The 14857-nt window shown below is 58.1% G+C and overlaps 1 protein-coding gene across 1 annotated transcript; it reads right to left on the reverse strand.

Annotated features, from left to right (window-relative positions):
- Window positions 1-109: 109 nt before the first annotated feature.
- DNAJA4 (DnaJ heat shock protein family (Hsp40) member A4) lies at window positions 110-14311 on the reverse strand. Its single transcript, XM_055326475.1, has 8 exons — window positions 14094-14311; window positions 12579-12717; window positions 8145-8325; window positions 6638-6742; window positions 5596-5823; window positions 4457-4687; window positions 2322-2422; window positions 110-2233 (listed from the first exon to the last, which is right to left on the reverse strand). Exons 1-8 carry the CDS (start codon window positions 14171-14173, stop codon window positions 2018-2020), a joined length of 1281 nt encoding a protein of 426 aa, XP_055182450.1. The 5' UTR covers window positions 14174-14311; the 3' UTR covers window positions 110-2017.
- Window positions 14312-14857: the final 546 nt, after the last annotated feature.

The raw sequence follows: 14857 nt of genomic DNA on the forward strand, positions 1-14857 counted from the left end.
GAGTGGGAGGAGGATCTGCCCCAGAGATGCAGAGATCCAGGCACCTCCCAAACCTCCCAGCTGAGATGGCTGCAGGCTTCTCCTCGGGGTATCCGTCCTGCAGAAGCTTCTGAATGGAGGCCTGAAGGGAGCAGGGTAATTGCCCGGGGCGGGGGGGATGTCCTGGAGTTCTGCTATTTGGGTATGTTTGGTACCCTGAATGTCACCTGCCACATGGCACCCTAGACTTTAGGGGAGTATTGCCTGTGGTGTCCATACGTGCCAGCCCCACCTCCATACCCCAGAAGCTGGTGTCCCTTCAACGGGGTCTGCATGGAAATGGCTCACTCTCTGAAGCTTGTTGCTTTTCATTACTGACTCCATATGCCTGTGAGGTCATATACTTGTCCCCCAAGCCCGTCATCCCCAGATAAAGCCTGTGCCATCTCCAAATAAAGCCTGCGCCACAGCTGCCACCAGACACCACCCCTTCTCTCTACAGCTGCCCGTTATGCCTGATGTCTGCATGTACCTTCACCCCAGGTAGGAGCGCCTGTCCAGCAGCATGAGGCAGGCTGGCACTTAACACCCTCATTGGACCTCAAGAAAATGTCAACAGCCAGAGCCATTCGTCTCAGACCAGCTCAATTTTAATTCTGAGGTGACAAAGATACAGGTGGAGTCAGTTTTAAGAAACATCCTCCAAATCCCATTCCTGCCACCAGGAAGGAGCTGAAGGTAATGCCACCCCGTCAGCAGTAGCTGTGCGGCGGCAATCAGGAAGTTGTGGTATAGATAGGACACCCTGGAGCTATGGTCCCATTTGTAAATGGGTTTGCACACAGGCTTGGTTGGAAGAGTAGGTTTTAGGGCTGTCCTGAACAGCAGGCACTGGGGGTTACCTATTTTGAGCAAGTGGTGCCTGCCTGCTCACACAGTCCTGCTGGAGCCTGGTCCTGCGAGCTGGCTCACCCTGAGTGTGGGCCTGTGGGGCCCCTCAGCCCTACTGTGGGTGGCCCTGGTCTGCATCAAACTTGCAGGTTCTGCAGAACCAAGAGAGGGCGGGTCTGACGAGTGACCCCTTCTGTAGCCCAGCAGCTTCTCCCAACTGCAGTGGGAAGGAAGGTACCAGTGATGGCTAAGGGCTATGATGACCCTACACGTGAGCTGTGGCCACTTGCTGGGAGTAAAGCGGTGAGGACCGTCCGTCTGGGCAGGCAGCCCGTACCACAGTGCACAGCATTGGCTAGGCAGTGTGCTCACCAGAACCACGTCCCCTCAGCAAGAAGCCCTTTGTTCCATGGCCATGTAGCCAGAGGAACCATCTGTCGAAGGGAGCCAGATCTGGGAGGGGGTGCCTTCCCAGACCAGGCTGCTCCTTCGGCTTCCATTGCTTCCCTGAGGCTATGGAGCACTTGGGGGTATCCTTGTCTTTACGGTAAGCACTTTGGTGGGAGAGCAGTGCAAGGGCTGCCAACAGAAGGTCATCACAACCACAGAGAACAAGGTGTGGGGTCAGCGCTTCATAGACAACACTGGGTTATCCTCCCCCACAAGGCCTGGAAGCTTCCAGGACAGATGATCATACTCCCGCCCCCCCCCCCCATTTTATGTGGACCAAGTGCAGGCCACAGCTGTGCTTTTGTCTTGGGGGAGGTTCATGAAGAATTTAGATTCAGGACCATCCCAGCAGCAGCCCCGGGAGGGGGGCAGGGAAGCCATCCATGCCGGAGGCTGAGCCTAGGGGTCTACAAACAGCTGCCCTGGTGGTTATGGCAAAGCCACTGGCGCTTCAAAAGTATCCTGAAAATGTAAATAAACATTCCATATGCAGACTAGAGGTGATTTACACTTGAAACATTTAAATATAAAGCTGTAACTTAAGTGACAACCAAAAGAAAAAAAAAAAACAAGACACTCAGCAACTGAGAAGGCTGAACACACACACAGGACACCCCAGACACGAGCCCACTAGGCAATGCCATTTTCATTGTGCCAACTTTATGCGCAGGGCATGCTAGTCCAGCTGTCTGGCCCCTCACGCTGTCTGGCACTGCACCCCAGCACGTGGCCCATCCTCATCCTCCTCGTAGGCCTCCCTGTGCTGACGCCAGTTCTGCTCGCTGGGGTTGAACTCCTTCAGCTCCACCTGGTCCATGTCATCTGTGACCCTGACCTTCTGCCGTGGGGGCAGCAGGGCCTCCAGCTGAGGAAGCTTGTCTTGTGGAAGCCAGTGTTTCTCAGGGAAGATGACCTGTGGAGGGTGAGGTGGAGCTAGGTAGCGGCTGCCCCTCCCAGGGAGGCATGCCTAACACAGCCCACAACCACCATCTGGAACTTACTAGAAACTGGATGATCAGAGTCCCCTTCTCCAGGGGCGCTTTGTAGATGGGCATCCCTTCATTACGCACACACCTCAGGTCCCCGTGCTTTATCACCTCGCCTGCCGCAGAGAAGGGTCAGTTATAGAGCAGAAGACGGGAGTGGCCTGGTGACAGACCCTGCTGGGGGGCGAGGGGAAGCACCCCAGGCAACGTGCCGGCCCCTCCAGCACAAGGTAACGCTCTGAATGCCGACCAGACTAGAGCACTGGAGCCTGGGAGCTGCAGGTGGTCCAGCCTGCCTTCCGGCACTGCCCACGATGCACATTCTAAAGGCATCATGGGGTTTAGGCCCCTGAGCTCCAGGGTTCTGGCCCACATCTAAAAACATTGTCTCCCCACCACCACCCTGAAAAAGAAAGGGCACAAGGGTCTCCAGAAGCTAGCTCCATGCAGAATGAGGGTGGGGAGGGGATGCCCAGCATGGTTGCTCCATGGCCTGCCAAGGGAAAGGTGCCGAGGACCCTCTCTGGGTCGTGAGCGGCAGGGTCCTACTCGGTGCGGGGCCTTCAGCCTCAGGGCCTGTGGCCGTCCTATGGGCTGGAAAGTTCTCCCATCTCTGTCCCTACGCCTCATGCTTCTGCCTCTACTTCAGAGGAGGCTGGGAAGATACACGCATGAGGCCCTCCAGCAGTTCCAGGTACCTGCCCCCCCGACCCTGAGTCTCAGCTCTCGGCAGCAGATAGAGGAGGAAGCAGTAGCCAAGCAATGAGAAGCCCAAATGAGAAGGTGAAGGGAAAGGACAATAAATGAAGGAGGAGGAGATTACTCCAGTGGAAGGTTCTCTGAAGACTTGGCCATTCCCTGTCACTACATGAGGAGGTGGGGTCTCCTCTGCCCCCCATCACTGACCCAGAGCCGTGCTGCCCATCAACTGTGGCCAAGGAGGATGAGCCATCCTAAAGCTGCACAGACGCCAGCCTGCTTGCACTCTAAGCACCACGGTCAGGGCTAGGGTCCCAGGAGCAGGCCTGGACCTCACACTCATGACTGCTGCCCGGGGCTTCAGGGGGGCTGTGGCCCCCAAGGCCCCCAATCGAGCAAGCAGAGGAACCAGGGACCTTGTGAGGGCTGCATTTCATGTTTTCATGAGAGTGGTGTGTTACCCTGCCATGTCCCCTCATGTCGGTGTAGACGCACGTGGCAAAATGAGAAAGTAGGTCAAGTGTTAACAGGCAGATCACGTACTGTGTTTATCATTACAACTTCTGGTTTGAAGTGGTTTCCAAATAAAAAATTAAAGAACTCTGATCAAGGCTTGGATATAGAATCCGTATCATTTTATGTCCAGAAAAGGAAGAAAGTGGAGGGAAAGAACAGAGAGAAGCAGCAGAGGAAACGAAGCCACAGAAAGAAGCCAGCAGGGAGGCAGGCAGCTCAAGATCGACTCAAGCTACCGGCCACTACCGCTCCTGGAGAGGCAGTGGGCATCCCCACCCACCCTAAACCTCAGATGCCTCAGAGCAAGCTGCTCCTGACCCTGTCAGGGAGCCCGGGTATGTAGCCACCACCACCACCACTGCCCAGATGCGTGCTGACACGGATGAGTCATCTCCGTGCTACCTGGGGACTGCTTCAAGTTCAGTCCACACCCCCCCTTCTGCCATCCTCCTCTGGCCCCTCCCAGCAGGTGCTCCGCCTGGCCCCTGTGGGCATGTGCAGGTGAGTGGGTCTGCATGAGCAGCCAAGGCTGAGTTGACAGGCAACGTCTTCTGAGGAAAATTCTACTTTAAAATATCCCTGAAGGGTAATCAACAGCACGTGAGCTGGGGGGCACATGGGGAAGGTGGCACTGCCACCATCTGTTACCCCTCATGTCTTACCAAATTAATTTTTAAAAGTTTGAGTTAAATTGGCAGGTTCCAGTGAGAGCACTGGACGCCAGGATTCCTGTGGGAGGCTCTTTCCCCTGACACTGAATTCTTTTTTCTAGAATATTTAAAACATTCAGAAACTTCTCAAGTCATTAGCAATGACTCAACTCAGAGAAGACGAAGTCTCACTACTGTCCAGTGCGAAGCCAGGCCAGCAGCCAGCCAGGTCACACACAGCTGCCCTTCAGCACGACAGCCACAGACACGCCCCTGAAACATTACCTGACTTGGATGTAATAACGAGGATTCGGTCGTCCAGCGTTTTTATCGTCTTCTTGAAGCCACAGAGGGCTTCAGAAAGCTGAATTTTCATTTTCATGATCAGGTCGTGGCCTCGCCTCTGAAAGACACTATGATCCTTCTGATCAAGTACAATTATGACATCGCCAGGCTCCAGCTCAGGCTCCTGATCTCCTTCTCCATGAAACAGTATCTTTTGCCCATCTTTCATACCTATGAGACATCATCCTTGCTGATTAGCATTTCTCTCTCTTAAAAAAACCATACTTTCTACAAAGCTATGAAGATGGCACACAGCCCTCTGCCTCTGAGGGCTTTTACTCGTCAAACCTCCCAACCTCATGGGCACGGGGACCAGAACAATAGCTGGATCGGCAAGAGAAAGAGGCCACGCCTCCCCCAGCACACAGCGCCCCTTGGGTGGCTGCCACACCCGCCACTGCACACACGTGGTCACCACCCACTGATGCTGTACGCATGGTGCAAGGCTCTGGGGGTGTGTACCAGAAGGCTTAAACAGAAGTCCTCTAAGGATGCCCATGTTGGTTTGGGTATTGATTTGTGTACTTTGGTCTCATCTCTCACGTAGGACATATTCACCAGATTAGGAGCCCACAAAATAATCCAGAAATACCTGGAGAACCACTAACAATGAGTGAGGCCTTAAAATGACAGTGTTAGCAGGATGGAGAGCAGGGGAGGGCTGTACGTGGGGGAATCTCGGCAGTCGGGGGTCACGTGTAAAGGAAGGAGCTCTCCGGCCAGTGAACGGCCGAGGTGGTCAAGAAAAAGATGCCCCGTGACTCCAAGGGGATGGCTTGAGGAGGACGGGAGGGCACTTAACCAAAATCAAGGTCAAGCACCTTTGAGGGCACTGAAAAACCTTCAAAATGGATTGTTCTTGATCTGGAGGCAGCAGACTGCAGCAGGCAGACTGGGCTAGTGATGGGGATGGCAGTGAAGCCAGGTGGGGAACTGGGAACCGGAGGGCTGGGGCGCACTCGGCCCGGTCCGGATGTCTTGCCCTGCATCCCACATCCCAGAGGCCTGACCTGTGCACCCCACAGTCAGCTGCCAGAAGCACTCCCAGTGGTGTGGAGTGCTAAGCTGTGTAGCCTCACCTTTCTCGACGTGTACCTCGATAATCTTCTTCTCTCGGATCACCTTGGCACCGCTGCAGCTCTCACAGCGGTCCTTGGGGTTGATACGCTCGCCCTGGCCCTTGCATTCAATGCACACAGTCTGGATCTGCTGTACCATGCCCGGCCCGATCTGCTGGATGTGGATCTGCATCCCGCGGCCCTTGCACAGAGGGCACTTCTCCACGGATCCCTTCTTCCCGCCAACACCTGGAGGGAGGTGCGGCAGGAGTGAGAGCCGGGCTCCTCTGCAGACAGCCCGTCCCTCTGGGCGCCAGGGCAGGGGTTTTGGGCCCTGACATGGGACCCTGGGGTTGGAGCTCTATTTATAGGCGTGGAAAGCAATGCACAGAGTCTGGATGATTCTAACCAAGCAGTAACATCCAGATGTTAACACATGACCTCGAATGTTTGTAGCTTTGGCCATGCCCAGCCAAATGCATTCCTTGAGCTTCTCAAGCGATGTCGTCTCCCACCCCTGCCTACAGGTAACCGAGGGGGCTGGGCTGAGAGACCTGGCATGGGGCAGCCCAGCTCAACCAACTCAGGACAACGTGTGTCTGAAATCACCAGACACGACTTTTCTTGAAAATTCCTATTTTTAAAAACTGTGTTAGTTACATTTACATGGAGTTACATTGAGTCAGGGACAGTAAACTATGGCCAGCTGCCTGGCTTTGTGAATCAGGTTTTACTGGCACCCAGGCACATCTGCTCATTTGTGCCAACAGCCGCTGGGGACCCTGCAGCCCCTGGACCTGGAACACTTCCTATCTGGCCCCTAAGTTGGGTGAACTATCTCAGGTTTTAATGTTCAAAATAATGATCAACATGTTAAATGTCAGTCCAAAGAAAAAGCATACAGGGCAAACTAAGATTCAGCCCTTAGGCTACCTGTTTGCATCTGTTTGACCCTTACATTTGAAAAGATACACAATTCTTTTTCTCTGAATTAGAAGACAATCAGAACTTTCTAGATCTAAGGGATCACAGCTATAGGACTCCTTCAAACATTAATTTTTACCTTCACATTTCTCACAAATTACATTTTTCTGGAGGGCCAACTTCTTTGTCACTCCATTATACAAATCTTCCAGAGTTACAGACAACTGATGTACGACGTTCTTGCCTTATGGAGGAGAGAGACACAGTTAGTACCACAGTGGACACTACGGGCAGTGGAAAATCCCGCCTGCCTGAGGCCTGAGCCCTAGCTGCGGAGCCACGCCCACACTCCCCTCCCACTGGAGGTGCTGCTTCAGCCCCACCCGCCTCCCCCAGCTGTGAGAACAAATGCCCTTTGTAGTGAAGAGCTGGTTATTCCATCATTTATAGAAGTCAACGGTAAGACTTCCCATCTCCTCAGAACAAACCTGAGAGCGATGGTGGGGAGGGGAGGCCCCCAGCAGGGCCATGGGTCCTCCCCAGGAAAGCCCTTCCTTCCCTCGAAGATGGTGTGACCACCAGTCTGGGAACTTTTAACCGAAACTCTTCCCTGAGCCTCATGCTCTGTAGCTCTGCACGGTTGAGCCTTTCTGTAATCTGTGGTCAAGTGGGAACTCTGCTGACACCTGATCTGTGGACCCTGCATCTTGGGGCTCCAGGCCAGGGTCAGACAGCCCACAACTGCCCCTGGGGCTCACACTGTTGTGGAGACACACTGTCCCCATTTATTTGCTGTTAACCTGGAAAGACAACTGGACTCAGTATGAAGCTGTCCACCTCAAGACCCAGGCTTGTAACTGTGTCCCTGTCAATTATCCGAGCCGGCGACACAGGGGTCATGGGGCCAGGGCTTGTCCTCGTGATCAGCTGATTATCTGCACCCTGTGTTCAAGACTGGATGGCCAAGCTTCTGAAGCTCAGAATGGATTATAATGTGAGAACAAGTACTGCCTTATCCATCCAGGGCCCCAGGATTTTAATAAGCTTGGCTGGCTGTCTAGTTTCCAGGTCCATGGTAACCTGGGGGAAGCGGCGACTAGAGACCACTGCCTCCAGCCAGAGGGGCGGCTCCGGGCTGGCAGGAGGGAAGAGGTGGGGAAACCAACCCCAGAACAAAGGCCCTCACCTCACCCCAGGGGGTGATGCTGCCAACCACACTCAGGCTCCAAAGACACAGGCGGGTGGTCTCTTACAAAGATGTCCCCACATAATGGCTTGAATTCCATTCTCTGGAAAATCTGAGCAGCCCGAGAAAATGACACACACTGCAGAGTGCCAGCCAGAAACTGCTTACACGGGCGCAGGGCAGGAGGTGCCATGATGTCCCACAGGATGTGCAAGGGCCTGACCCCAATAAGGGAGAAACAGGACAAGCTCCCCTCCTCCTCTCTGCTCGCCACCCCATCTGCTGCCTCTCAGGTGGCATGTGCAGGTGTCAGGTGAGTGCATCAGGTGCTAGGAGGCTCCAGGTAGCCTGGATACTACAGAACGGGGAACCACTTACAGCTGAAGGTCCACCCTGATTCCAGTAACATGTAGGATTTTAAAACTATAAAACTTGCTTAGTGCCTTTAAAAAGCACTTACCTCTTCTCTCTCTAGCCATCCGTCCCCCACCACCAAAGAACATGTCAAAGATGTCCATGGGCGAAGAGAAGCTGGGGCTGCCTGAGCCTCCTTCCTTAATCGCCTGTTCACCACCCTGGTCATAAATGTCTCTTTTCTTTGGATCTGAAAGCACTTCATATGCCTGGGATATAAGCTTAAACTTTAGAGAGAGAGAGAGAAAAGAAAGAAGATTTGAGTTTCATTGAAGCAACCCACGGTGAGAAATGCAATGATGGAGGTACCCCGTACCCCAACACCCAGAACAGCAGGCCAGCCCGTGTGCTCCCCTCATGGACAGGGACCGAGGGCCAGCGTTGCTAAGGAGCCAATGAACACGAGAGCGTGCGCCGTGGTGGTGGGGAACGGACACTCCTCCCTACCTCAGCTGCCCCGGACAGGAAGCCAGAGGCAGTCAGGCCAGGCCAGGGCTTACCCCAGGCTCCCAGGTGCGGCCGCTGGCCTTAGGGACACAAGGACTACTTCCCCAGTTTACCTGCGTGAGACGCCTCGTGCACACCCCCACCCGGTCTCCCAGCTCAGTTAACACCAACACCAACACCTCATTTCCTGTCCCTCTCATCTGTCAACACATCCTTCTGGCACTGCCTCCCAATGCTGACCTCCAGCACCCTTACACACAAAATGCCCCACATGTCGCACTCACGCTAAGTGTGTCACCAGAATCCAGTTGTAAGAAAGGTATCAGAAACACCAAATTGAAAGACATTCTGCAAAACTAAAAGAGAACAAAGTGCAGCGTGTGATCCAGGACTAGGGAAAATCACTACAGGAGACATTGAAACGACCAGAGAATGTGAGTTTATTCCTTGATGTTCAACTTCTCCAACGTGCTAAGTGGACTGCGGTTACGTACAATGGGGTTTTCACAGGAGAAACACACTGAAGTGTTTCGGGGGGACAGGCTATGAGGCCTGCAAGCATAACGAGAGGCTGGTGAAGCAGAGGCTGCCCCTGGTTACAGCGTGAGGTGCTCACTGCCCCACGCCCACCTCTCCTCCAGGTACATGAAGGTTTTAAAGTAAAATTAGAACACAGTCAACTATCCCTAATCCACCCCTTCTCGCCCCTCCACCTACCCAGCCTATGGAGGCCACCAGCTTGCACCTACATCACAGCCATAATATCCCAGCGGCCTCCCACCTCCTCAAGCCCGTCTCCGCTGAGCACACTGCTGCCATGGTGGGCCACCAGTCCTCTGACCCAGGTCCCAAAGGTGGTCTGTGGCACCAGAGTCCGAGCCGGGCCTCGCTCTGGGCCATGCGGCCAGCCCACCGCCTCACGCTCCCTGAGGTTTCCGTTGGACCCCCCTCTCCCCCCGCCCCACGGAGTCTACTTTGAGCTCAGCTTCGTCCACTGCTGTGTCCCAGGGCCTAGAACAACGTTTGCATGTGAAAGGCAGGTGGCAGATATTGTCAGGTGAATGGCTCGATTCTAGAGGAATATGGGCAGAAGGGTCTTGGCCCTGCAGAGCCGTCTGCAGTCTGTGAGAATAGCCCACAACACCACTGGCTCCGTAAAACAGGAAAAAGTGCTCTGAAGAAGCAAATACGGAAATTCAACAGAGAAGCTAGGTTTTCTCTTGTATTACAGACTCCTGAGAGAGATCGAAATCTGTAATTCATCAATAATAAGTAAGACCTAACAGACAAGTCCTCAAGGGACATCAGAATCAGACTCTTGTCCGTGACCTGCACCTGCTCCCTATGCCTTAGACTTCCTGCTGACAGTAGGGGTGCACATCATAGACCAGATAAATACACTTCTCGAGAATTTCCACTAGAAACACTCCCCAAATACTCTGGCCATCTAGGAAGCAAAGCAACACCGTGTCACTTGGGGGTTCATCAGAGGAGCGTCTCCCCCAGGGTCAGGGCTCCCACCAGCATGAGCAGGTCTGGCCCACTTCTGAGGCACCAGAATTCCAGAGTCTAATCTGGGTTCCGGCCTGTACCCTGTCCTCTAAGCTGAAAATCCACACCAGCTCACCTTTCAGACTGTGATCATCTGCCAGGGGACCTTAATGAGATCACCGTTCAGCCAGGAAAAAATGACTTTGAGATGATGTTGTAACTTGGAAGAGGGTTTGTGATAAAATATTAGGTGGTGAGAAGGAAAGCTACCAGGATGACCATGCAGGATCAACCACCTGTAAAAGGCTGCCTGCAGAGAGGCACAGGAAAAGCCATTGGGGGATGTGTACATGGGGGGGGGGGGGTTCTCTAGATTCTCATATTTCCTGTACTGTAATCCTCTCTTTTATGATTTTTTAATGATTTTTAACTTGAAAATTTATTATTCAGACTAAAAGTTACAGTGAAATTGGCCAAAAAAAAACAAACTCATCTGAAGCTGATGAGGGTAACAGCCAAGAATATGCCCCCAGCACGGCCCCCAAAGGGGACTGGCCTCCTGACCCCCTGCCCCAGAATCCTGCAGAAAAGCAGCGTAGAGGAGGTAAGTACAGACTCTGCGGAGCACCTGACAGCAAGCACAGGCTGCCCAATGCTTAGCAACCCAGGACAACAGGGCACAAAACAAAAGCCAGCACCCAGAGCTGGCTCACTTGCCTCCCGACAGAGGAAAGTACTGAATCTATTTTTGAAGAGACATTAATAATACAGTGACAATCTTAGGAGGGGAAAAAAAAAAAGTTGTGCCGGTTCTCCCCATGACAAGTGCAGGAGAAAGCAGCAGTCTACACCGTGTGCCCAGCACACAGCAGGACCAGAAAGTAGGGATCTGGTGGGTCAGTGAGTCTCCTGTCAGGTTTTTATGAACTGCATCCCCGTCTCCTCAGCCCCCTTTGATTTGCAGCCCCATGGCCGCTGGGCTCCCAGCTTCCCTCCCAAACGGTCTGGGTACGGGGTCTGCTCCTCCTCCCGCACAGCGCCCCTCACTCAGCCAGCCTGCACACATCCTAGTGCCAGCACTACAAAAGCCGGACAGCAGGCCCTGGCCGCCACCAGGGAGGGGCAGCCCACTGGAACCCCCACACTGATGGCTTTCGTGCCTCACGAGATGGGGGGACATGACAAAACCCTGCCTGCTCACCAACAAGAGCCTCACTTAGGTGACAGGGTTTGGTGCCTGGCTCTAAAAGGTTGAAAACAAACCACATGGCCCCAGCCACAGGTCCGCACAGGGCAACACCTACAGAAATGCTGTTGAGGTCAAGCCCAAGTTCTAGAGCACAGACCCACTCCACGTGCACATGCACAGCCCTGAACCTCGGAGATGTGACCTGAAACAGGCTCAAGTGGCCTTCTGAGTGTCACACCAGAAGCCTGGACGTGCTCCCCTCACGGGAGATCCTCACCAACAGGCCCCACCGACCCTGCTAGCACGTCCTGAATCACTAGCAGTGCGCAGAAAGCCAGGGCCTGTGAAAGCTACAGTAAGCCCTCTAAATATAGATGAGAACACGAGTGAGCAATGCACAAACGTCTCACAGGAGAGCACGTTACATCTGTGACAGCCACGCTCGGCACATGTGGCTAAATATAAATATGCCATCATGGCAGCCAGCAGCCACCCCTCCTGCAGCAGACGGCTCCTCGTGGAGAGTGAACGCAGGCTGCCCTGGTCTCCAAGGGTCTGGGCGCCAGACGGCGGCTTCCCCAGCGGCCTGGGTGTCAGTGCTGGCCCTGTTCCAGGAGCCTCCCCCACCACCACTGAGACTTCCAGAGTTTCATGAGAAAGTGGCAGACAGTGGACAGAGGGCTGGGACTGCCAGCAGCTTTCCCAAGACTCAGTTTAGGTCCTGCCAGTCACCGACTCAGGCTGGCTCTGCCCCCTGCAAGGAACATTTCATTCAGGTCCCCATTAGAGTATTTCCAGGCTCTCGGTCCTTAGAATCAACTGTGGGTCATTTGTCACAGAACACGTGGAATATTCCTGCAAAATGATGTGTCATGTGTGATCTGTGTGTCTGTTTCAAAACTAGGATTATTCAGGGCCTGACGACCTTGACCCAGCAAGACCTAGGCACACAAACGGAATTGGGTCCCGCCATCGAGCCTGAGCCGGGCTTGCCCTGGTACTGGCCCAGGTCCAAGCAGCTCGTCCCCTGGGCTTCTGCATCCAGGAGGAAAGAACACAAAATTCCACCCAGCACAGCAAGTGCATGACTTCTGCCGGCCGCGCCTCCGTCTGTGGGGGGAGGGCTGCCCCTCCTCCGGAGCTGCCCTCCGGCCTGTGCCCACCCGCGCTGCGCGGGCGTGGGGCCTGCACACTGGGGGAGACACGACGCAGGGGTCACTAGGGGTCCCAGGGCCCGCGGTGACCCTGACCCCAGCCCCCACACCCCCCCAGTCTGCTAACTCCAGCCGCACAGCCTCCCCTAACCCCCGCCCCCCTCCCGCCCTCTGCCCCCAGCCCCCCCCACCCCCGCACCTTCTCGCCCTCATCCGGGTTCTTGTCCGGGTGGTACTTGAGCGCCAGCTTCCGGTAGGCCTTCTTGATCTCCTCGGGGGACGCGCTGGGCTTCACCCCCAGGATGTCGTAGTACTGCGTCTCCTTCACCATCTTGGCTCTGCGGGCGGGCGGGGCGGGCGAGGCCGGTCAGTGCGCCCCCGACGACCCGCCGCCCGCCCGCGCTCGCGCTCCCGCTCCCGCTCCCGCTCCCGCTCGGGCTCCCGCGCCGCCGCCGCCGCCGCCGCCGCCGCCGCCGCCGCGGGCACCGCCGCACTCGGCCTCCGGCTCCTCCGCCGCGGGTTTTATTCGGCGCCGGCGGAAGGTTCCGCGAGGAGACAGTGACGCCACAGAGGCCCAGAACCTTCGCGGAGGTTCCGGCGGCGCCCCTGCGGGCGGCGGGAGGGGGAGGGGGAGGGGAGGGGGAGGGGGGACCCCGAACCAGGACGCCGGGCCTTGGACACCCGACCCCGGACCCCCGCCCCTGAACCCGGTCCCTGGACCCGGGACCCCCGACACCTGACCCTGATCCCCGACCCTGGACCCCGGACCCGGATCCCCGACCCGGGACACCCGATCCCGGACCCCCGCCCCTGAACCCGGTCCCTGGACCCGGGACCCCCGACACCTCACCCTGATCCCAGACCCTGGACCCCGGACCCCGGATCCCCGACCCGGGACACCGACCCGACCCCCGCCCCTGAACCCGTCCCTGGACCCGGGACCCCGACACTGACCCTGATCCCCGACCCTGGACCCCGGACCCGATCCCCGACCCGGGACACCCGACCCGGACCCCCGCCCCTGAACCCGGTCCCTGGACCCGGGACCCCCGACACCTGACCCTGATCCCCGACCCTGGACCCCGGACCCCGGATCCCCGACCCGGGACACCCGACCCCGGACCCCCGCCCCTGAACCCGGTCCCTGGACCCGGGACCCCCGACACCTGACCCTGATCCCCGACCCTGGACCCCGGACCCCGGATCCCCGACCCGGGACACCCGACCCCGGACCCCCGCCCCTGAACCCGGTCCCTGGACCCGGGACCCCCGACACCTCACCCTGATCCCAGACCCTGGACCCCGGACCCCGGACTCCCCGACCCGGCGACAGACCCCGATCCCGACCCGGACCCCCCGGCCCCCTGAACCCGGTCCCTGGACCCGGGACCCCCGACACCACCTGACCCGACCCTGACCCGACCCGTCCCGACCCGGGACCCCCGGACCCCGCCCTGACCCGGTCCGACCGGACCCCGACCCACCTGATCCCCGACCCTGGACCCGGACCCCGATCCCGACCGGACACCCGACCCCGGACCCCGAACCTGGTCCCTGGACGCGAGAGCCCCGCCCCGGACCCCGGGACCCCGGGACCCTCCCCGCTCGAGGACCCCCGCCCCCGGACGGCCGACCGCCGGGTCCTCAGCCCCGCCCGCAGACGCCCGCCCCGCCCCGCCCCGCCCCGCCCCGCCCGCGCGACCCGCCGGCTCACCCCGGCTCCTCGGCCGGCGGCTCCTCCGGCTGCCCGTCTGACTCCCCGGAGCTCCAGCTCTGGCCGCCGCCCCGGGCCATGTTGGGGAGCTGGGAAGGGGGCTTCGGCGAGGGGGCCGCCCTGCGCCCAGGGGCCGCCGCCTCGCCTCCGCGCGGGTGCGTGGGTGCCGCAGGTCCGACGGCGGGCGGGAACCCTGCCGCGAGGGCTGGGGCCCGGGGAGCTGCGTCCGCGATCGCGGGGCCGCGCCCGGGGGGTGTGGCCGTCCTCTGTGCGGTCACGGCGGGGGCGGGGCGGGGGCGGCGGACCGCGGCCCCGAGGGCTTGGGGTGGGCGGGGGCGCAGCCGCGGAGGGGCGTCCTGGGGCGGGCGAGCGCAGTGCGCGCTCAGTGCTCAGTGCGGTGCTGCTCGCCGGCCCCGCCCGGCCCCGCCCGCCCTCCCTCCCGCGCAGCCCCGGGGGCCCCTGAAGCGCCCGCGGGGAGGCAGTGACGTCCGGCGCAGGTGGCCAGTGGCGCCCCTCAGGTGCGGGCGGCCTCGTGTCCCGGCCTCCCGAGAGTGGGCAGCGGCCCGCGTGTCTGCAGGTGCGAAGCCCGCGGACCTCGAAGGCTGGACCCGGCTCGCGTGTCGCGAGGGTGTTGGGAGCCCGCGTCAGGCCCGTGGGGTGGCTGGCCCGGCAGGGAGGGTCCAGCCAAGGCGTCGGACCTGCCTGGGCCCTGGCAGCTCACGGGGCGCCGAAGCGCGGGCGCGGCAGGCGTTATCAGGGCGCTG

The sequence above is a fragment of the Nyctereutes procyonoides genome, unplaced genomic scaffold (assembly GCF_905146905.1).
Source record: "Nyctereutes procyonoides isolate TBG_1078 unplaced genomic scaffold, NYPRO_anot_genome, whole genome shotgun sequence".
Taxonomy (NCBI): Eukaryota; Metazoa; Chordata; class Mammalia; order Carnivora; family Canidae; genus Nyctereutes; species Nyctereutes procyonoides.